This window comes from Thamnophis sirtalis, unplaced genomic scaffold (assembly GCF_051295495.1).
Source record: "Thamnophis sirtalis isolate CommonGarterSnake01/CBP01778 unplaced genomic scaffold, rThaSir2_p1.2 scaffold_8, whole genome shotgun sequence".
Lineage (NCBI taxonomy): Eukaryota > Metazoa > Chordata > Lepidosauria > Squamata > Natricidae > Thamnophis > Thamnophis sirtalis.
In genome coordinates, this window is record NW_028261388.1 from 70,876,168 (window position 1) to 70,899,020 (window position 22,853).

The following is a 22,853-nucleotide window of genomic DNA, read 5'->3' on the forward strand; positions in this document are numbered from 1 at the left end:
TCCAGGCCCAATTCAAGGTCTGATTTTAAATTGTCTTAAAAGTAACACAAAAGGCTACTTTGGATGTAAATGCCTGAAGGAAAACACATCTTCCCATACCAGGCAGTTTGTATCCAAAATAATTCAAGGAGTGACAATGGTGGATCTCACGTAAAAAGTATCTTTAAAGACTTCTTCCATTTCGTCTCTGAAAATGTCTATCCAAAGGTTGTGTATTTTTTTTGTCCAAGGCCATTCAGCATAGTTCAAATTTAGCTTTCCTACAGGCTGACATTAGTTTGATGTATCCTAAGTTACACTAAAATGATCGTTTGCAAGAAATATTTTTAATATACGCAGCCATTGCTCTATGGTGGGGATCTCAAATGTCAGTGATGAGGAATGATGGTTAGGATTGCAATGCTGAAGGATTTTCATGCATTGATACAAAGTCTCTAGTGTGAGTCATAAATGAAGAAAATGAAGAGTATCATAAAAGGCTATTTAGCAGAAATGAATTTAATAATGACTTTACTGCAAAACTGAGGTATGTGCAAACCACAGCTAACAAAAACTGGTTTGTGATTCAGCTGGCAGCATTTTTTATTAATGAAAATATCAGTGTGATACTGTTCTGTGATTTTTTCCCCACCAAATTCATTTCTAAAATTAAATACTCTAGAAAACCATCCCACTAAGAGTTGGTGAAACCATGTCTCTCTATTACCTCCTTGCTGAGAAGTTTCCTTTGGTCTGTTTTTTCATTGCTCTCTTTTGTCTTTCACTGCTCTGCCTGAGACATTTTTAGCAGAGTGGGAAAAAACTGAGAGAGTTCTCTGTATCGGTGGTGCTGAGTTTTGTTGGTTCCTTGCAGGCATTTCATTACCCACACTAGGTAACATCATCAGTACACTCATGTTACCTAGTTTGGGTAATGAAATGCCTGCAAGAAAACCAAGCTCAGAGAGCAGCAAAGACCCCTCTTTTCGACCCTGAATTACAAATATTCTGGTTCCACTCCTGCCTCGTAAAGAGATCCTCACAGCAGGCTAAGCAATCCTGGCCTTCCTCCTCTGCCTTCTCCTCCTTTTCTCAGGCAGCCCCAACCTGCCAGCTTATTTGCCCAAGCAAAATCTCTCCTATGCTGCTCCTGCTTGTGGAGCTGGGCATTGCCTGAGACAAATAGTATTCAGTGGCCCTCAAGAGCATATGGGGATTCCAGCAGATAGTGCAGCTTAGCATGTTATACCACTTAGCTGACAAAGCCTTATTCTTGCCATGAAATCCACTGGGTTTGGCTGAAGTAAGTGGTGAGTTTAAGTCTTGCAGCCCATTCCTCTTCCACAGGTTTCCATGATCCAGCTTACCTACCTTTGTGGCATTTAGAGCCTCCACAATCTTGTTGCAGGTAACAGAAAGTGACTTGGAGCATATAGCTGAAGAATTGCAAGTTTGAGTTCTTTATAAGATGGCCTTCCTGTTCACCTACTCTCTCCTGCCTTGTTTTGGACAACTTGCCTTTATCTCAAGAGATTTGCATGAGACATGTGCTGGGCTTAAACTTGCCCAGTCTTTTATGACTGCCTCAAGTTCTGAATATCATCCCATCCATCAAATGCAATCAATGGCATTATCCTCTCAAAAATTATCTTTTCTGCTGGCACGTCCTTTCGCTTTAGGCTAGGGAGTGGTGCGGTGGCTATAGGTGAAGTTCTTGCCTCACAATCAGGAGGCTGTGAGTTTGATCCTAGGTAGAGGCTGATATTTCTCTCCCCGGACACAATGAGAATATATCTGCTGAACAAAATTCCGCATTGGTGACAGGGAGGGCACCCGGCCATTAAACACTCTGCTAGCTCCATTCAGTTGCCCAGACTCCACCCTGCAAGGGATTATGGGGTCATTAAAAGATGATGATGGTGTCCTTTCGCTCTAGGACTGTGGCATGTTTAGGCTCCACGTAGTCTTGTTGCTTTTGCAGTTCCCTTTTGCCTTCCATTAAATAAACCATGTTGATTCTTCCTAAATAAGTGTAGATCTATTTTTCCTTTATTTCCTCAAAGTTATTAGTCAAATAGTTGAGAAATCCCCTTTTTAAGGAGTTATTTGTTATTTGGACTTGAGATTCCCATGTTTTTGAACATGCAGTGATGTAATCGGATATGCACCCTCATTACCCACCACTTTAGCCATCTTGAAAGGTTCAGTGGAAATTTGTCACATAGAAAAACCAGATTGCACTTTACATAGCATTTGTGTTTCTTATGTTTATGATGATTGCTGAAATGTGAATGCTTAGAAAGCAAATGCTGAGCATGACCATCTTGGCGCCGTAGTGAATAAACACCACACAATCCTAAGATGCACATCATGTTTTATTTCCCATAGCAAACCGCTTCAGTAAAGGGAGTCTGTCTAAAAGTGTTAATAGGTCCTAAAATATACAAGTCTGCCTTAGATATTATTCATTTAGGACATGAATTGGTAAGACACCTGATGAATTTTCTGGATTTGATGCAGTGGTGGGATTCAAATAAATTAACAACCGGCTTTCTGCCCTAATGGTTTCTTCCAACAACCAGTTCACCAAACTGCTCAGAAAGTTTACAATCAGTTCTCCCGAAGTGGTGCGAGCTGGCTGAATCCCACCACGGATTTAATGTAACATAAAAGGAAAACAATTTCAACGCTCACAAATTATGAAAAGATTATAGTTGATATAATAGTAAAACTCATTTCTTTTTGCCTTTATTTCACCTAGTTTTGTGATAATACAGTACACACTTTCCTATTACTATTTTAGATAAGATTATCCAAATCTTGTTTCTATACAAGGGAAAACAAAAAATATTCCTAATTGTCAGAGGTGTAAGGTGGATGAGATTTAGGAGTCTGTATATTTTTGTATATATATATGTGTCAAATTTGTAGTGATCACATTGAAAAGCAGAAGCAAATGTTGAAATATACATCATGTTAACACTTAACTACAGTTCAGCTGCACAATCTAGATGGCTGAATTAGGTCTTGCTATACAGTGTGGATTGCAACTTATTTATAAGCTGTGGAATTCAGCTTAAGACTGTTCTGCTTTGAAATATGTAGCAGGTTAATTAGTGTGTCCTAAGGAATGCACTTGTTCCAAGAAACTGTATTTGCATTTTCTTCATTAAAATGCTTTGACACTCTTGCTTGACACTTTGTGGTTTCTTTAAGACAGAATAGACTAGATGGAAGTTAATGCTCTGCCCCAAAGAATCCCTTTCAGTAGATTTAACTGGCCATTGATACCCTCTTCCTCCACACAGTTAAACCATTCCACCCCAATTCTCAAGCTGCTCTTTAAATATGTGTGCCCATTTATATAAATACAAAATGTAACAGGGTGATGTCATATCCTTCTAGCCATGGCAGAAATTTATCTTAACTATTTTTAAATAGCTTTGGCTTTGTCACATTACTTTTATCCACTTATTCCCAGCCCATAGTGGAGGCAGCTTAAAATGAGTCAAAAACTGTTCCAGTTTTAAAATGTTGCAATCTGCCTTCTCTTGCCACTACTTTTTGCTATGGACACTATCTAGGCGGCTTGGTGAATGTGGTTGATGATGAGTGAAGTATTCTCAACTTTGGCAACTTGGTGTGTGGGCTTCAGCTCCCAGAATTCCCCTGGGTGCTTAAGCAAGATGATCACATGGGTGCCACACTTAGCGACTTGTGACTGTAATGGGCAAGCTTCATTGTAGTTGTAAGTTGAGGACTATCTGTAGTAACAGTAAATAGTAAACCAAGGAAGTATTACAAATTCTGTCTTCCTGGTGTGAATGATGTATCTGTTGCATGAATCTGGGAAAGTTAAAGTGAACATAAAAGTAAAATGAGATAATGCTAGACATAAGCTCTGGACATTAGGATTCAAACAGATAAAACAGCTTTATTATATTGGGGAAGATGTACTTACTTATGCCAGACATCTACAGCAATTCTCAGGAATCAGAGGCAGCTGAATAATGATCTCAGACGGAAATCTACTGTTTCATCTCTCAAATGGAAAATTATTTTTACACAAACAGCAGGAGATCTTAATGTTGTGGGGGGAGAGGAAAAGATCATGAATGAAGATTGATAAATCAGATTAAATAATTATGTTCCACATCAGTGGTTATTCTTTCCTGCACAGTTAAGTGCAAAATCTCTCAAGTGCAATCTCTCAAGAATGAAAAAGCAACAGGATGCATTCCTAATAGCATCAATTAAGACACAGATAACCCATTTCCTTTTTTTTATATTTGGAATTTGTTCATAAGATACACATCTCCAAAGTGAAATTAAATTGCAGGTCTAATTAATACACTATTTGATACCACTGACTGTTGGTATCATTGTCCAAGTTCTGCTAGAACTAAAAAGTGTATTAAAGAGACAATTGTATTACAACAGTTCAATTGCTGAACTGTATTTTGCTGTATTCTGTGGTGGACACCACTAGGAGCAAAGATCCTATACTGGCTTAGGAGTTAGTCAGTCCCATATGTTTCTCTCCCATAGACACGGACAGAAAAATATACTATCCAAGTTCAAAAAACCTCACCTATTTACCTCTCATGTGTAATTGCACCATTACAGCGCTCATTTAAAATTATCACAGGAGAAAGGCACAATCCAGATGTATCAGTGAAAGAAGAGAAAGAGGAAAAGGCATAAATAGCCTAGATAAAACATTTTCATAGCACAGCAAGTGGTAAGAAGTTGTGCAAAATATTAGAAAAAGAATTTTGACAAACAAATGTCGATTTTTCACAATTTGTCTTTATTAACAAGAAGTAAATGTTACACCAAAAAGGTGCCTGTCATAACATTTGGGGGACAGAAATGTGAAAATAATTAAATCATAGCTAATGAGGCCTAAGTTTCTCGTGGGCATTCTTTTTCATTTGGAATTTATTTATAATTTATAAAGGTGTCATTTTCTCCAAAGTTAAACTGCAGGTTTAATTAATTCAGCATTTAATTTCTAACATCTGAAGATTAAGAAACACAGGAAAAACATTAAGCAGTATAATAAAATAGAATAGGAGACATAAAATAAATATAGAGAAAACGCTTCCTCTTGATATGTTTTGCCTGCTTGGAGAACTGAAATAGGTTTTCATTTAAAAATACAGTAGGAAATTACAGTTTTAATATATGAATATTTTGGATTAGACAATTCAGATTAGTTTGTAGGTGCAGTAAGTAATATTAGAAGACTGATATAAAATTAGTATTAAAATGTTGCAAATATAGTTTTTTTAAAAAGACTGCCCATTCCCCAAATACATTGAAATTATACTCATATCCCAACCCTATGACATCAAATATGATTTCCTAACAAAAATGTAAACAATACCATTGCAACTTAAATCTGTAAAATGTCCCTGTACAATATTGTAGAAATGTATATAAAACTTTTTAAAAATTGCTGGGAGCACTATTGCCAAGGCAGCCTGATGAATGAGTTCATAAAGCTTTCCTATTTATGAACAGAAGCCTGGAAAAGGATAGTGAAATGTATGATGGGAAAAACAGAATGGATCAGTGAAATATATTTTATGTATAAACCACACCTTTACCCCCAAAACAGGGGTGTCAAACTCACGTCGTCACATATCACAACTTTTTTCTCCTTTGCTGAATTGGGCATGGCCAGCACGTAACGCTTCTGGCCCATGAGTTGCAAGTTTGACAGCCCTGCCTTAGAAGATGCTATATTGCTCCTCTGGTCTCAAGATTAAAATGTTCTATGACAATGTCTCTTCAGTAAACCTATTCCAAAATGCCTTACTTTGATTTCTTAGAACAACAGGGTGTAAACACACACAAAATGGAAACCAAACAAGCAATACAGCAAAGAAAGAGAAACTAGATTGCAAATTTAATTCAATTTTAAATGTCTTCTTGAAATGCTTAGGCAAGCAAGAGCATTAAATATGATTCCGACACGTGAAAATCAAAATGTATACAACTTTTCTAGAGTAAGGCCACTGGGCAACGTAACAGGCTCATCTCTTATGCTGGGTCTGTCAGCCTTGGGGTTAAATTTAGCGCAGGCCTTGGGAATCCATTGACTTCTGATGCTACTGAACTAAAAAACTAACAACAAGGCTAGTTAGAGTTGCTGGAAGCTGTAGGTCGGCAACATCTGGAGTCACAGGTTCCCCAGCCATGTTGTTGCCAGCTTAAAAAGGATGAAATGATAGCAACTACCATTCAAAATGCTCCATATGCTCAAAATAATATTCATATAGATCAAATTGCACATATCTGATAAAATTATTCTACCATGTTTCCCCCAAAATAAGACCCGGTCTTTTGTTTTTGACCCCAGGTCTTATTTTCAAAGGATGTCTTACCTACTTACCTTAGGACTACTGCAGACATGTCTTCAACGCCCTGACACCTTGTCACGGTGCTGCCCGACTTCTTCTGCAGCCACTCGCAGCCATGCATTGTGTGGCCCATTGTACTAGGGGTGCTGCTTGCAGCAGGATGCCATGAGGCTTATTGCGCCGGTGCTGCTGCTTGCAGCAGGAGGCTGCAAGGCATGTGCTGTTGTGAATGGAAGAAGTGGCATTGGCACAATGAGACTCGTGTCTTGTCGTGAGCAATGTGCCATGTGCCATGTGGCATCCAGCTGCAAGCGGATGCAGTAGCCAGGTAGCTTGCGCAACAGGTGTCAGGGCATGTGAGGTCTGGCGGCAGCGGTTCTAAGCTGAGCAGGTGCAGGGTGCGTTGGGCAGCTCCCTCCCCAATCCCTGCCCTCACTTGCACCTCATCCCACCTTGTACAACCAGAAAACATGGTAATTATTCTTGTTGTCATGCTGTATGTGGTAGGCATCGTAAAAGAAATCACTTCCTTACTAAACATTTTTGGATTAGAACTAAATCTAGATTCATAAATATGTACATCCATAAATTAAACATTTATTCAAACATAAATAAATTAGTTTCAAATAATTTGCCTAAACAAAATAACTTTTGTTTAAAACTTCCTTTCAGTAAATATTAATGGGCTGTTGAAGGTATTTCAGCACACTGCACTTTGCCAACCCTGTCAAATAGGCAAAACATCCAGACAACTATCAGAAGCAATTCTAATAGTTGTCTGGATTCAATGGTGGAAAGAGTAAGGTTCTACATTTAGGCAAGAAAAACGAAATGCACAGGTACAGTATAGGTGGTACCTTGCTCAATAGTAGTAACTGTGAGAGAGATCTTGAAATCCTAGTGGACAACCATTTAAATATGAGCCAGCAGTGTTCAGCAGCTGCCAAAAAGGCCAACACAGTTCTAGGCTACATAAACAGAGGGATAGAATCAAGATCACGTGAAGTGTTAACACCACTTTATAATGCCTTGGTAAGGCCACACTTGGAATACTGCATTCAGTTTTGGTCGCTGGAAATGTGGAGACTCTAGAAAGAGTGCAGAGAAGAGCAACAAAGATGATTAGGGGATTGGAGGCTAAAACATATGAAGAACGGTTGCAGGAACTGGGTATGTCTAGTTTAATGAAAAGAAGGACTAGGGGAGACATGATAGCAGTGTTCCAATATCTCAGGGGTTGCCACAAAGAAGAGGGAGTCAAACTATTCTCCAGGGCACCTGATAGTAGAACAAGAAGCAATGGGTGAAAACTAATCAAGGAGAGAAGCAACTTAGAACTGAGGAGAAATTTCCTGACAATTAGAACAATTAATCAGTAGAACAGCTTGCCTCCAGAAGTTGTGAATGCCCCAACTCTGGAAGTCTTTAAGAAGATGTTGGATAGCCATTTGTCTGAAATGGTATAAGGTTCCTGCCTAGGCAGGGGGTTGGACTAGAAGACCTCCAAGGTCCCTTCCAACTCTGCTATTGTATTGTATTGTAAGCAGCAAAAATTGTATTATCAAGCATGTAAATTCAGAGCTTCAAAAGTATACCCCATTTATGGAATGTTTATCCCCCTTCATCTTTCTCGCATAAACAAGAAGATAGTCCTACAACCAATTGCATATACAGTTCCTCACTGGCACACCCAAATATAGGCTGTTTTCTATGCCAATTCCTTTCCAAGCATAGCGCTACTCTCAATTTTTTAATAAAATGGAAACAAGGATTCATTGGAAATTACTCCTAGCCTGCTCAGAAGATTCAAGACAGCCAGTAAGCAGGGCTACACTTTGGATGGATTTTTCAGCCAGATGCAAAGCATATAAAGCTCACATACATTTTTGGAAATAAAGCTGGGCACATGCTATTTAAAATTAAATGTATCTTTATAAATTAAATCTTCAAGGAAACATAATACCAAAGAAGCGATGTATGAGCACATTATGCCTACTTACACTGCGCTGTGTATCCCATGTTGATCTCATTCTCTGTCTGAGCTAACAGTTTGAAATAACTGATGTCCCTACAACTCTAGAAAATTGTTTACTTTTGATTATGACCGGACTCCCAAAAATCAGTTCCTAATTCATCTTCCTGCCACAGCCTTTCTTGTAGAAAATGAAAAAAGTCCATCTATCATCAAGATGTGTAAATGATCTGTTAATAGTTTTACAAACACCCTATGAGCATTATGGAAGCTAGAATAATTTATGGACGTCTAGAACATCTGGAACTTAAATGCAGACATTAATCCTTAATAAATGTCACCAAAGGCAAGATGAATCTTCTCAATTATGGTGGTTATCACCCAAGGACATTTTAATATGCTTTTTTTTCCTAAATTCAGGCACAAGTTTCATGGCAGCCCAGTATTTGTGTTTTAAATGTATGCAGTTTTCCCATGCAATTTTCTCAAAATAGCTTGGGTGCCTTTGAGTCATTTTTTGACTCCTGATTACTGCTTGGTCTACTCTCTGCAGTTTCCTTGGCAAGGTTTTTCAGAAGTGGTTTGCCACGGCTTCCTTCTTAAGGCTGAGAGTGCGACAGACCCAAAGTCAGTTACTGGAGAGTGACGAGCCCAAGGCCTTGTGCCTACGGCAAAATAAAATTCACAGTCTCCCAGTTCATAGTCTGATGTCTTAACCTTTACACCAAAGTAGCTCTCCACAATTAAATTATAATAAATTAAAAAAATAATCATCTAAAGATTAACTGTATTTGTACAGGAAAGGCCTAAAAGCATTTGTAGGGCTTCAGCAAAGGCTTAATAAACCCAATACCAGCAGAGCATTCTAAAGAACAAGTATCTCAGAATATTTTTTAAGCCACTTATTAGAGACTTAGCAAGATCATTTCAGGATTTAAAAAAAAAAGCTACCTCCATCCTGAAGCTGTGGCTGGTCATGGCAAACTGTAAAATCTTTAGTTCTATTATCACCTGCAGTTTGTGGACATAAGGAACTTAGGCAATACAAAGAATAAATGCCATATCCAAATGCAGAGCTGGAGATTAAATTATAAAAAGGAATTGATGCCCAAAGCCTTCTGCCTTCCCCAAGGACTTCTCTCCCACCACAATTCTTTCTTCCTGGCTCTCCAGTTAGCAAAAAGCTAGGTGCTTTAAAAATAAATGCATTTTAGAGTTAGACTTTGATTCTTCAAGTTGTCACTTGTGTTATAAAGTGAGAGGTACAGGTGTGTAAAGAAATAGTCGCTAGTTTAGAGTTCTTTGGTCTCTGTTCTCACAAGTAATGTTAGTTGTGGATCCTGCCATTTTGAAAGTTTCTAGCTACTGTAGCTCAAACACGAGAGAGATGGTTGGAGAAACAAAGGGCACAGAGCCAACTCTGGCTACTTTGTCACTTACTCAGAACTTCCTATCAGCAGCAGCTTCTTGTAAGGACTTTCTACTTCAATATGACAGGGAAGGGAACAAAGGAGAAAACACTGAGCATCTCCAGCCATGATTTTTGTCACAGCTCTTCAATAAGAAATAGAACGGAAAAGGGGGGAAAGGGATACAAAAGCATTGCAAATCTATTTACTATCCGATGGAGGATTTCTCTGTCAAGCTGTGTTGCATCCTATCCAGATGATATTGGAGCAGCCCATATACACAGAAGGGAGTAGTCGAATCTACCTGAAGAGACATTTTACATTTTCTTTGAAGATGGAAAGAAAATAATGAAAAGGTATACAGACTATTTCAAGCATTGTAAGTACTTCACAAATACTATCTCATTAAGTCTGCAAGTCTGGAGTTTCTGTACTGAAAATGGTGTTTGGAAACTAAGACACAGAGACACTCTGGGTTCCCCAATGTTTCCCAGCTGGGCGCTTCCTAACTCACACTTCAGATTCGTGTCCTAAGCCACAGCGTGAAAAGAATGTCTTTTGAAAACAAATTTTACATTGCTGCTTTACAACACTCTGTCTCTTTTTAACAGACAACAGATTTTAGAAATAACACTGCCATTTCTTTTTTGAGGGAAACATTCATTGCTGCTTCCATTAGAGAAAGAAAGTAGGAATTTTAAGGATTTTTAATTTAGAATTAACAAACTTAAAATATTTTGGATTTTTTAATCCAAATTTATCTTTTGTTTTGAAAAGTTTTAGAATACAATGATGGCTTATTTGTTATTCTGATTCTTTCCTAAAGTTGCTTCAAAACGTCAGCTTTTATGTTGTGGAGCTTTTTCGTGTCTGTAAAGTGGCACCCATTGCTATTTAATTTTTGAAAATAAAATCCGTAAAAACAGTTCAAAACAAGCTAGGAAATAAATACATTTTTTTTAAAAAAGTTCAAAACAGACCAGTATTATTACTTGGGTTTGGAAGATGTTTTTCTATTTGCTCTAATTTCCCTTCCTAGTGGAGAATTTAGTCCTTCTCTGATCTCTAGTCACCATGGAAAACAGTACTTGTGTAATTTCTGCAAAGACTACAGCTTTCCATTCTTCTCTAGTATAAAATTCATAAGCTTTGAATCAATATTACAATCCTGTGAATCCCCACATTCATACAGCAAGGTCTTAGAGAGTCAACATTGGATTTCATATCATTAGATATGATATGAAATTAATGATATGATAATGAAAATGTATCTAACACTATTCCAAATGGGTACTGAAACATGCCAATCTCCATTTCCATTCAACACAATTGCTAGTGCTAGTTTTACCTGATCCATCTACTGTAATCATTTAAACTGTTCCTTTCATATTTTAAATGAGTAAATAATCACTGCATTTGAAATGACACATTCAAGAAGGGCCCTCTTTTAAGCTGCATTAAGCATACTGACCATTCACTAAACAGAACTGACAACCCATTTAATATCCCTGTGCAGATTAATCTTCCTTAGTCCATCTTGAGTCAAGAGTCCCAAAGCAGAATTCTAATAGTAATTGTACTTCTTTATGTTCCATTTTTCATCTCCCACTCCTAGAAAGAATGAAAAATAAAATGTTAATATAATTATAAATGCACATATATTCATATCAGCTGAGTCAAACATTATGCACCAATTTGGATTAAAAAAACAAGACAATTCCAGAAAGAAATTCCAAGACCTCATAACTTCTAAGGGTGTGGGCTTCAACTACCATATCTCAAGTTCCCAAGAGATGACCTAATTAATTTATGAGCCTCGAGACAGAGTTCAAACAAAACCCATTCATTTATCAGGATCAACATCTTAGCATTACTTCTGTGGAGCCTAAACTGGCTTCAGCTTAATTGCATTTGAACTTTACCCTCCTAACTTCCCCCTTCTGTCCCGCATCATAAATCATATTCGTCAACTACATTGTAGAAATATGAGACTGAAGGTATACATGGAATTCTCTTCCCTTCTAAAGTTGATAGTAGTCATGGAAACACTTTAGAAGTTTACATCTGGCCCCTATCACTTCCTGAAAGCGACCTGAGTAAAACAAGCAATTTGAGTATAGGTGTATAACTTAGGGATGTGTCCCTCCCCCAGGCTTGCTTGGATTTTCTGCATGGAATTTTGCTATAAGGCGATCAGCCTGGATATTTCTACTTTTCACCCAAAATGCCTCTGATAAGGGGTAGCCCTTCCACTTGATTAAGTATTGGAGTTGTCTCCTGTGCCATCTTGAATCGATGATTCGTTGAATTTCATAATGGGTTTGGCCCCCTATGACCATAGGGCCCGGGGGCTCCAGGGGTAGTGGTCTCAGAGTGGATCCAATCACAGGTTTCAAGAGGCTACTATGAAACACTGGGTGTATCTTCCCCAACAATTGAGGTAATTTCAATTGCACTGTGACTGGGTTGATGATCTTTACTATGGAGAATGGTCCCAAAAACTTCGGCCCCAGTTTCTTGCTAGGCAGTCTTAATCTCAAATATTTTGTGGAGAGGTAAACCTTCTCTCCCACCCGGAATGGCCATTGCGGAGCCCGGTGTTTATCTGCCTGTTTCTTATAGGTTTGTGCCGCTTTAGCCAGTGCCCTTTTGACATTTTCCCAGGTTGCTTTCAGCATCAACATCCAATCAGTCAAGCTGACAGAGGAGGGGGGATCCCTTGGATACTCAGGCATTGGGACAAAGTCCATACCACTCACTATTTTGAACAGCATGAGTCCTGTGCTACTGTGAACAGCATTATTGTATGCAACCTCAGCAAAAGATAAAAGGTCTGCCCAATTGGACTGCTGATAGTTCACGTAGCACCTCAGGTACTGCTCTATCATGGCATTGTCTCTCTGCTGCCCCATTAGTGCTCAGATGAAAAGCTGAACTAAGACCTTGAAATGACCCAATGGACCGCAGGAACTCCCTCCAGAACTTAGCCATGAACTGGACCCCTCTGTCTGAGATAATTCTTTGAGGCACTCCATGCAGTTGGTAGATATGCTTCACGAACAGTATAGCCAGCTTGTGAGCCAAGGGTCGTCCACTACAGGATATGAAATGTGCCTGTTTGGAGATCAGATCTATTACAGTCCAAATCATAGTGTTTCTCCCACTTTTTGGCAACTCTACTATAAAGTCCATTGCGATCTTCTCCCATGGCCTCGTTGGCTCTGCTACTGTTTGCAGCAGTCCGGAGGGTTTTCCCAGTCGTCTCTTCATTGTGACGCAGATGGTGCAACTTTTCATGTAACTATCCACAACTTTATGCCAGACTTTATGCAGGTTTTGAGTCTCATGGTTACGTTGCTTGCGGGTTGGTCTTGCCGGTCACGGTGTTGCCGCCTGGTGGTTACTTGGGCAGCTGTTTGAGTAGAGGGAATGATGGTGTCCACTATGTGCTCCCATTCGCATTTGTACTGAGGCATGCGGGAGAGGGTGTCAGCATCACTTTGAATTGAAAGCTCCCTAGGGAGCAGTTGAACGCTGTTTTCCACTCATCTCCCTCTCTGATACGTACTCGGTAGTATGCTTCTCTGAGGTCTAGTTTGGTGAAGACTTTTCCCTTGGCCAGATGAGATAGCATGTCCTGCATGAGAGGGAGGCGGTATAGGTTGTGTACGCACACCCCATTTATCCCTCGAAAGTCCACACACAACCTCATAGATCCATCTTTTTTTTCTTTGAAGAGGACTGGTGCCGCGACCTGTGGCTTGGCTGGCTCAATGAAACCCCTTGCTAGGTTTTTGTCTATGTATTTGCGCATCTCTTGTATTTCCTGCGGTGTCACGGCGTACAGTTTCAGCTTGGGTAGTTTTGCCCCAGGGATGATTTTGATGGCACAATGTCTCCCGGTGGGGAGGCAGAACATTGCACTCGCCCTCGCTGAATACTTCTGCGAGGTCCTGATATTATATCGGAATCAGGCTCTCTGTGAAGTTCCCAAGAGATGACCTAATTAATTTACGAGCCTCGAGACAGAGTTCAAACACAACCCATTCATTTATTAGGATTAACATTTAGCATTACTTCTGTGGAGCCTAAACTGGCTTCCGCTTAATTGCATTTGAACTTTACCCTCCTAACTCCCCCCTTCTGTCCTGTGTCATAAATCATATTTGCCAACTAGATTGTAGAAATATGAGACCGAAGGTATGCATGGAATTCTTCTCCCTTCTAAAGTTGATAGTAGTCATGGAAACGCCTTAGATGTTAACACCATAATTGCTCAGCCAATATGGCCATCCAACAAAGCTGGGATGCCCCATTATAGAGCTTCAGAATCTTACTGACTCAAAACATAAAGATGATGAAATCAGAACCCGCATAATGTATGATTTCAATAAAATCAACTGTTAAGCAGGGAGTCCTCACTTAGCAACCACAATTGTGACCAACAGTTCTGTCATTAAGTGAAATGGTCTTGGGAAATCACATGACTATAACTGTGCTTCCCATTTCCATTGCCCTTTGGGTTCTTCACAGTATAATATGGGCTGGAATAGCCAGCTTAAAACTGACAGGTCTAATCAGTTTTGCACCCTCAGCTTTTGTCTGCTTCCTAGCCACTCCCACCCCTTTGGAACACTCCCCCCAGCAGGGGATAATTAGCAGGAAAGGAATTACTCTCTTGTATTTCCTTCTTCATTGGAGAAGAAGGGAATACAAGAGAGTAAGCAGGCACACAACAGGGAATATACATCAATATTTGCTCCTATCTCAAGGTTTTGGGGCTTCTGGAGGCCAGTTCCTCATTTCCCTCTGCAGCTCAGCAGTCTAAGTTTGAATCTGAATTCAGCTCAAGCTATGATAAAATCATGAACATCGACTTTAGCTAACATGAAAGATACTTGCAAATCTTGATACTGTTTACTGTGGGATTGTTTGTGATCACCTGAATAATTTCACCTTGCACTCTTGTAGTGATTTTGATAGCACAATCCATACTTTGAAAACTACATAATTGTCCTAAACATTTCTATTTCAAGGCTATTTTTCTGAGTGGGCGCTAGTTTGTGTAGAGCTTCATAAATATTTTTCTTCATCTTTTCAATAACTATTTTTACTGAAGTCTACAGAAATTTCTTTTGATTATTTATGTGGGAAGATTTTACTGCAATAAGAGAAGTCAATGTTTAAGTTTATGTGAGGCAAGGCTGGCTCAAATAAGCTTTTATTGTTGAACAAATAGCCCCAGTTTTTTTATCAAATTGATTGAAATAGGGGGATTATTATATTTTTATCCTCACAGATGATAGATAAACACATAGATGAATGTGTTTATGAAATAATGAAGCAAAAACCAAACTTTAGAGTCATTTGTTCTGGTGGACTTTATTTATATGTAAAACTCAATGTTACGATAACATTCATGGCAAAGGTAAGCAAACATACAAAAAAAATCCAACTTTTTTTTACAAAATCGTACTGCAACTGGAGAACTATTTTTCCACAGTTTTTCTCTTACTTGAACTAAAAGAATAAACTTTTGAAGGGTAATATAGTAACCTGTTGTGGCCCAGCAGGAGCCGACTCCGAGCAGGGCGCAGAGAGGCTGGTTGGCCACCAGGAGGCACCTGAGTGTGGGACCAGTGGGGAGGAGACAAGAGAGTATGATCTGGATGTCAGCAGTGGGGAGGAGCCAAGGCAGCTGTTCCTAGATGCCCCGCACGGGAGAGCTAATAGGCGTAAGGAACAATTACGCAATTACAGGAGGTAATTGCACTCAGCTGGTGGTCATTAGGCTCCTCTCCAGACTATAAAAGGATTGCTTGTGCACACACCCCTTTTGCAGAAGTCAACGCAGGAACTAATGTCGGAGAACATTATTGTGAGCTTGGCAGGCTGGATTGCTGCCACGTCTTATCTATGCTGGATTGCTGCCCAAGCTTGTCTGTGCCGGTTTGCTGCCAAGGATCTGTCTGTCTGTTAGTTAAATGCCATAACTTATCTTTGGCTCGGAGTATGTGTTGGTATGGGACGAGGGGGGTCAGAACAGTAAACAAGTTTTTTTTTCTGAGCAATAGTATCTTCTTTCAAAGCAAAGCAAGACAGCAAACTGGCTTCTCTACTATGGAGAAAGGATAAATAAACCAAGCCACTTAATAATAGTAGGAGAATATGTAACAACCGTGTGACTCTCACCTTTGCCTTCTGAAGCACGTGGCCTCGGCATGGAGAGGTGCTTGAGGAAGAATGTCTTTTCAGGACAATTGCACTATTCACAGGCATAGAACATTCTGTATCACTTGTATCACAACTGGAGATGGGTGAATTTTCCAGAGTCTGATGCCTTAGAATTGGAGACTAAATAATAAGTAGAAAAGAACTTGAAACCACAGTTATCAAATAGTGTCAATAGTTGTATCAGCAGTTAAAACTATCCTGGATCTCTGAGAAGAGGATATTATCCTATTGGACAAATGTGAAGATTGGTTTGAAAGAACAAGTAACAGTGTAAAATTGGCAGATACACAGTCAGGAATGAGTTAATAATTTCAGAGCCACATAACTTGAAATCTACTAGTAGCGAAGAAATGTATATCTCTCATCAGCAAAATGGCTATTCTAATCATGCCTGAATCATTTATAAAATGACTGGTCCTAGGAGGATCCCACTAATTTTATCCCTCCATTGTGAACAACTATAAATTTGTTGCAATTCTGTTTGCTATTGTCAGGTTGCTCACTCATAAGAGAACCTGCCTTTTTATCCGATGGCTCTTAAGCTTACTGTGAAGATTTTGGACTTTATCAAACACTTTTTGAAGCACCAGCAAACCGGTTGATATCTACTGGTCTGCCCTTATCCACATGCTTATCAATACCCTCAAATACTTGGGTAGATTAACTAAAATAGGACCTTCCTTTACAGAAGCCATGTTGGGTCTCCTTAACCAAGGCCTTTGTCTCCAAATTTTATCTTTAAGAGCAGCCTCTATTATCTTCCCCAGAAGATACATTAACCTGGCAGACCTATGATTTTCTGGATCTCTCTGTGACTCCTAAAAAATTAATTACGTTGACTACCTTCCAATCTTCAACTACAGAGGCACGGATACAAAAAGGGTGCATGTTTGAGTTAGAAATTCCAGAATTTCAGATATGTTTAATTTTTAAAATACATTTTATCTCCATCCATGTTTTCACACAATCTTGTCAACTCAATGTGCTACACAAGGCCAAAGTCAGATGGCATAATAATTCCACAGATAGTAACAGATCTAAACAAGCAAAAGTGTGCAGACAAATGACAGAGTTGAGTGCTGAATCTCATAGGTGGAGCATGACAGATAGTAATTATTTAAAAATAGCGAAATACTTAAGTGGTTTATAAAATATATTTTACAGTAGAATCTATTTAAGTTTAAATTAAATTAAAATAAATTTATTTAAATTAAAATACCTGTGCAGTTAAATTCTGTGATTTAGGCTCAATTGCCAATCCTAGTGTGATGCCGCCAGCCAAAGCCTTTTTCAAATTCTCTTTCACTTCTGTCAACTCTAGTTCCAGAGACACCCGCTCAGACTCTTTCAACTTACACTCTTCTTCCAACTTCTTTAATTTATCTTCAAGAATTACTAGGGATTTCTTGCCTGAAATCCAGAGGAGAGAAATGATCTTTGAGGCTGTGATAAAATTGTACACTCTGTTCTTAAACCCAGGGCTGAGAAGCAGGAAAGTGAAGACACTTCACAGCAGGGAACTTCAGAAGTGAGTCATCATCATTCATCAAATACAAGTTACTGTAATCTGGTCAGCTACATTAATGTAGCCAAGTTTGTTGGTTTGCCTTTCTACTTATAATTTCAATTGTTATAGCCACCCACCTCAATATCACTCTGGTTGGATGAAATATTCTATAATTAAAAGGCAATAATTAAGACTGCATCAGCAAATTATTGCCAAAGTAGGTTATATCTAGTGCTATGGTCATTCAATAGCATAAACTAGTCTTTAGCATTTAATTTCATTGATATGATCTAGCCTGGCAAATAAAATAGTATAAAAATGCTATCTATAACACAGAACTACCTTGAAAGTGGCACTTTAATGCTAGAACAGTTGCCTCCTCTTCTGTAACATCATATACACAACTACAACACAACTGCTGTAAAACAAAGAAACAAATAAGAATCTCTGCCACCCTCTTCATAACATTCGCTGTCATTGAAAAGAATATGGAAACACAATGTCTCATTATTTAAGCAGCAACCTCAAATTTAATTGAATATTACAAAGGGACAGAAACTTGGCATGGAGTAACAGTTTATCTATTGGTCTCATCTTTGTAAGGCAAAGTCCCTTAAGTTATAAACAGGAGGGGACTTCATCTGTATAACAACTCTGTTTCTAAGCTTGTACCTTTTCACGGAAAAATAATTTAAAAAGCTATTTCTGGTGCTAGAGACATTATTTCCTGATACTCTGATTATAAACAAAATGTGCCTAGCATACCAGGATTCATTTCAAGAGCTGCCCGGAGGTCTTTCCTTTCCTTTCGTAACTGAGCCAAGTGATTCCTCAGGATTTCTTTTTTCTTTAATAGTTCCTCCTCTTTTGTCTGTAATCTCTTTGCATCTGCTTCAACGCGGTTCTTTCCATACTTGTATTGATCTGCATCTACACAAAAGTTTAATAATAAGATATCTGAACTAGGAAACGTATGTCAGAATGAAAGACTAAGCCAAATCTAGGCATCCCATTTACTTGAATGTCCACTTGCAATCCAATGTTTTAACAAAGATTTCTTGTATTATTATTCTGTATTTGACAACATACCTCTTTTCAGACCTGCCACAGTCAGATCCCGTAGGAAAGAAAGACCCTCGACTCCATATGGTTGAAGTGAAAGATTCTTTTACTAAGGGTTACTGGCTAAAGTAAAAGCAGGCTAGAACTAAAGTTTAGGGCCCAAAAGTTACAAACTTTTCCCCTTCATCCTGGCCCTCCCCCTGACCAATTTATCTTTGGCTAATGGCGAGCAACATAGGTGTTTTGGGAACTGCTCAGATGTTTGGAGGAATTCACGTTGTTTTCCCAAGCTTCATGGCCTTGAAAACAGGCACAGGCTGGTTTCATGCATCTCTGGTCTCTATCAAACTGTCATCCCCCCTCACTAATTCCCATCTCTAACCTATGCATGTTGATTGCCCATTTGCTCGTCTTCCCTTCCCCACTAACAGTTGATGGCAGCTGTTAGTGAGGCTCCAAGCCGAAAATGGCAGAGATGACACCTCTACCTCTATGGTTGCTGTTGCATCTTCAATCACTCCAGCTTTAATCCAAACCAAAACTTCTTCAAATAGCTAAAAGTATGTCTTATACACAATCTGCTGCAACTGAGCAACCATATCAGCCGAATTACAGAGAAAAAGTATCCAAAAATTCCAAAGCTTTAAAGAGTAGTACTGAAAAAGAAAGAACTTAAATTTTCTAGTTGTTCCCCCCATATTATGCTAAAAAAAGTAAATAAGATAATGAAAAACTTGTTCATGAAAAAAGAAAGATAAGGGCATTTTTATGACAACTAGGAGCAGAACAATCAAAACAATTATTTTCCACTGACAATGTACAACCATGAAAATTGGACATTGTGAAATAGTGAAAGAATATAGACAGCTGGAAGAAATAAGAATACTCACTAGAGTTGCTACGTTTCACATTTGAAGGAAATTCTGATTTTTTTGGTGAATTACTTAACGTTCTCCCTTTTCCTGAAATCCCATTTGCAGCTACTGGCATTTTCTTTCCTTTAAACTGTAAGGAAAATCAAGAATGCATGTATTGCTAAACATTAAGTAAAGTTGTTTTTACATGTGGGGACAAAAAGAGGCAAATTTTGGTTAAAAGTTTAAAATCCAGGTAGTTAGAAAACCATGCTTCTAAAGCAACCAAAGGCATCCATTGTGCTTTTTGAAAATACAGGAAGTCCTCGACTTACAACAGTTCAGACTGTTCAAAGTTAGAATGGCACTGAGAAAAGTGACTTATGGCCATTTTTCAGACTTATGACTGTTGCAGCATTCTCGTGGTCATTGATCAAAATTCGGACACTTGGCAACTGACTCATATTTATGACAGTTGCGCTATCCCAGGGTCATGTGATCACCTTTTGCAACCTTCTTACAAGCAAATTCAATGGGGAAGCCAGATTCCCTTGACAATCATGTTACTAACTTAATAACCACAGTGATTCACTTAGCAATTGTGGCAAGATAGGTCGTAAAATTCACATAACAATGTTTCCTTTAGGAACAGAGGTTTTGAGCTCATGTGGTCATAAGTTGAGGACTACCTGTATGTAAGAGCTGAGACAACATAAAATTAAAACACATATTTGAGAAAGGGTCACTTTACAAAATAATCACTGATATGCCTAGAACAGTGTTTCTCAACCTTGGTGACTTTAAGTCCTGTGGACTTCAACTCCCAGAATGGACCTGGGTACTTGAGAGACCGCCTGCTGCCAATTACCTCCCAAAGACCCATTAGATCACACAGATTAGGCCTCCTCCGGGTTCCGTCTACTAGCCAATGTCATCTGGCCATGACCCGGGGGAGGGCCTTCTCTGTGGCGGCTCCGGCCCTTTGGAACACTGGCCTAGAAGCTTCAGAAAACTTAGGCCAATCTCTAACTGGCTAAGAAATCTCTAAGTGGCTAGGAAATGAATTGACAATAAAATCTTAAATTAACTGTTCTGTGCAGAATGTTCAGAACCAAGTTGTAATGATGGGGACAATGGAACATTTTGCGGCGAAAAGACATCTGTTCTTAATTTGACAAGAGCACGGCTTCAACATTTAGACTTAACATTATTTGGATTTATTATTTACAAGTCGTTTGTTTATGGTTCAAACATGGAAAGTTGAAATGTGAAGGAATGTTTGATTTATATTTTATATTATTTTGCCTCAGAATAACATTGGCTTTTATGGGTCATTAAAATGACTGAAGGAGGCAATATCTGTGTTCATCTGATTTTTAAGAATCTTCAATTACTCGTTTCAATAAAATAAACAGAACACTATTGCATAACATTCTGTTGAAACAAGCAACAATCATTATTTTGCAGGCATGCAATAAAATGAACTGATTAAAAAAAAAGATTCCTCCAGCAACTCATTTCACTATTATTTTAAATTTTAGCAGATCTTCTTATTCTTAGAAAAAATCTTTCAAATTGGTTTTCTAAACATACAGCATACAGTACAATGGTACTACTGCAACGTGCTCTACATGGGGCAGCCCTTGAAGAGCATTCGGCAGCTTGTCCAGAATGCAGCCGCGCGAGCGATCGTGGGTGCACCTCGGTTCACCCACGTAACACCTATCCTCCGCGAGCTGCACTGGCTGCCAATTGGTCTCCGGATACGCTTCAAGGCGCTAGTCGTCACTTATAAAGCCCTTCATGGTATCGGACCTGGGTACTTGAGAGACCGCCTGCTGCCAATTACCTCCACCAGACCGATTAGATGCCACAGACTAGGCCTCCTCCGAATTCCATCCGCCGGTCAGTGTCGACTGGCGACTACCCGGAGGAGAGCCTTCTCTGTGGCTGCTCCGACCCTCTGGAACGAACTCCCCGTGGAGATTCGCACCCTCACCACCCTCCAGGCCTTCCGCAAAGCCCTTAAAACCTGGCTGTTCCGACAGGCCTGGGGCTAAAGAACCGTTGCCCCTATCTCGAATGGTATGATTGTTGCGTTTTAAATTATGTATTGTTTGTGTTGTTGTTAAATTGTCTATATCCCCCTTCCCTGGTTTGAGTTGTGAGCCGCCCTGAGTCCCCCTTCGGGGGAAAAGGGCGGCATACAAATGAAATAAACATTCAAACAAACATTCAATGGCGCTGACTGCAGAGGAATGACTGTTCCACTCCCCAAATGAAATAGCTGTAAAACCCAAGAGCTAGGGGCACAAGTATATGGCCAACTTGTCAAAAAGTTCTCCAATCCTCCCATTACTTATGGGAACTGCATCATCTCTCTAATATTTCTGAATGTGAAATATGTTTGCAGAATGTTTCAAGCTTTGGAAATATCACGTCCCCAAATTTTTGAAAGTGAATACAAAATTGAATGAAGCATATTTATTTGAAACAATTTTGTATTCAAGTAATCAATTTGTTTCTTTTAGAATGAAGCAGAACCATCTGCATAACACAGAACATTACCCAAGCTACAATAATGGTCCATACTCAGTGCACTAACTGCAGTACAGTCTGTTCAACTACTCACACGTAACTGCACACAGATAGTACAGAAAAGTACGGAACATTGTAGGTTGTGAAGTTGACCATTACCAAGGACTTAATTTCAGCTGTTGAAGCAATGATATGCTAATAGGTATCCTCTGAAATTTGCTCTGTGTAAAATCCAAGATAGTTTTATTTAAATCAATGCCTTTCAGAAATTTTACGGGTGGAATTCCTAGAATCTTCAAAAATAGTTGGGAGTCCTGAGTTGTAGTGTTAGTCTCATCAGGTTGGAGCAAGCTAAGTTAAACTAAGAATTTTAAAAAGAAAAATGCATTAAGTTTCCAAGATGTTATTCTTATATCCAGTGTTTCTAAACAATTTATGCGCTATTATATTATTTAGCTTTAATTAATTGTAAGCATTTAATGATCAGTACACAAAAGCAAGAACAGAAATATGATTAAAAGAATTAAGCATTTTAGTACCTGTGCAACAGATCCCTTCCCCACAGCAGAGGTATTAGTGACAGACTGAGCAGAAGACAGATTGGATGAGACAGGTTGTTTATAATGGTTAGATGAGAGTTTGTCAGTAGATAACCTATTGGCTTTTCGCTCTGCTGGTGGACAACGTGCAAAAATTTTCGGGGATGGCAAATTATCATACAGGCCCATGTTATCATAAAGCCCATCTTCTCCTGTGTTTTTGCTAGAAGTAGGAAAGCTATCTTCTGGTTCCCACTGCAACACACATACTTAGTAAATTAGCATAACTTCATGCACTGGAAAAATGTAATAATTTGAAAGTTAAGTGACAAATTAAGAAAACATCTCCAACCCTCAGCAGGAGTTCCTTCTCCACTGGTTCTATACAATA

At 39.0% G+C, this 22,853-nt stretch overlaps 1 protein-coding gene across 5 annotated transcripts in view; it reads right to left on the minus strand.

Annotated features, from left to right (window-relative positions):
• Positions 1-4,770: 4,770 nt before the first annotated feature.
• The window catches only part of AFAP1 (actin filament associated protein 1), a 66,893-nt gene continuing 48,810 nt past the window's right edge, over positions 4,771-22,853 (minus strand). For 2 of the 5 annotated variants that reach the window (XM_087721884.1, XM_087721883.1), the window contains exons 13-18: positions 22,463-22,717; positions 19,422-19,536; positions 18,235-18,399; positions 17,182-17,372; positions 15,921-16,082; positions 4,771-11,339 (exon numbers count right to left, since the gene is read on the minus strand). In XM_087721884.1, coding sequence (XP_087578010.1) covers positions 11,313-11,339; positions 15,921-16,082; positions 17,182-17,372; positions 18,235-18,399; positions 19,422-19,536; positions 22,463-22,717 — 915 coding nt within the window. In that variant the 3' untranslated portion in view covers positions 4,771-11,312. Of the gene's footprint in view, positions 11,340-15,920; positions 16,083-17,181; positions 17,373-17,811; positions 17,888-18,234; positions 18,400-19,421; positions 19,537-22,462; positions 22,718-22,853 lie in introns of those variants that run through there. The other 3 variants (XM_087721886.1, XM_087721885.1, XR_015697552.1) reach the window with 2 other exon arrangements.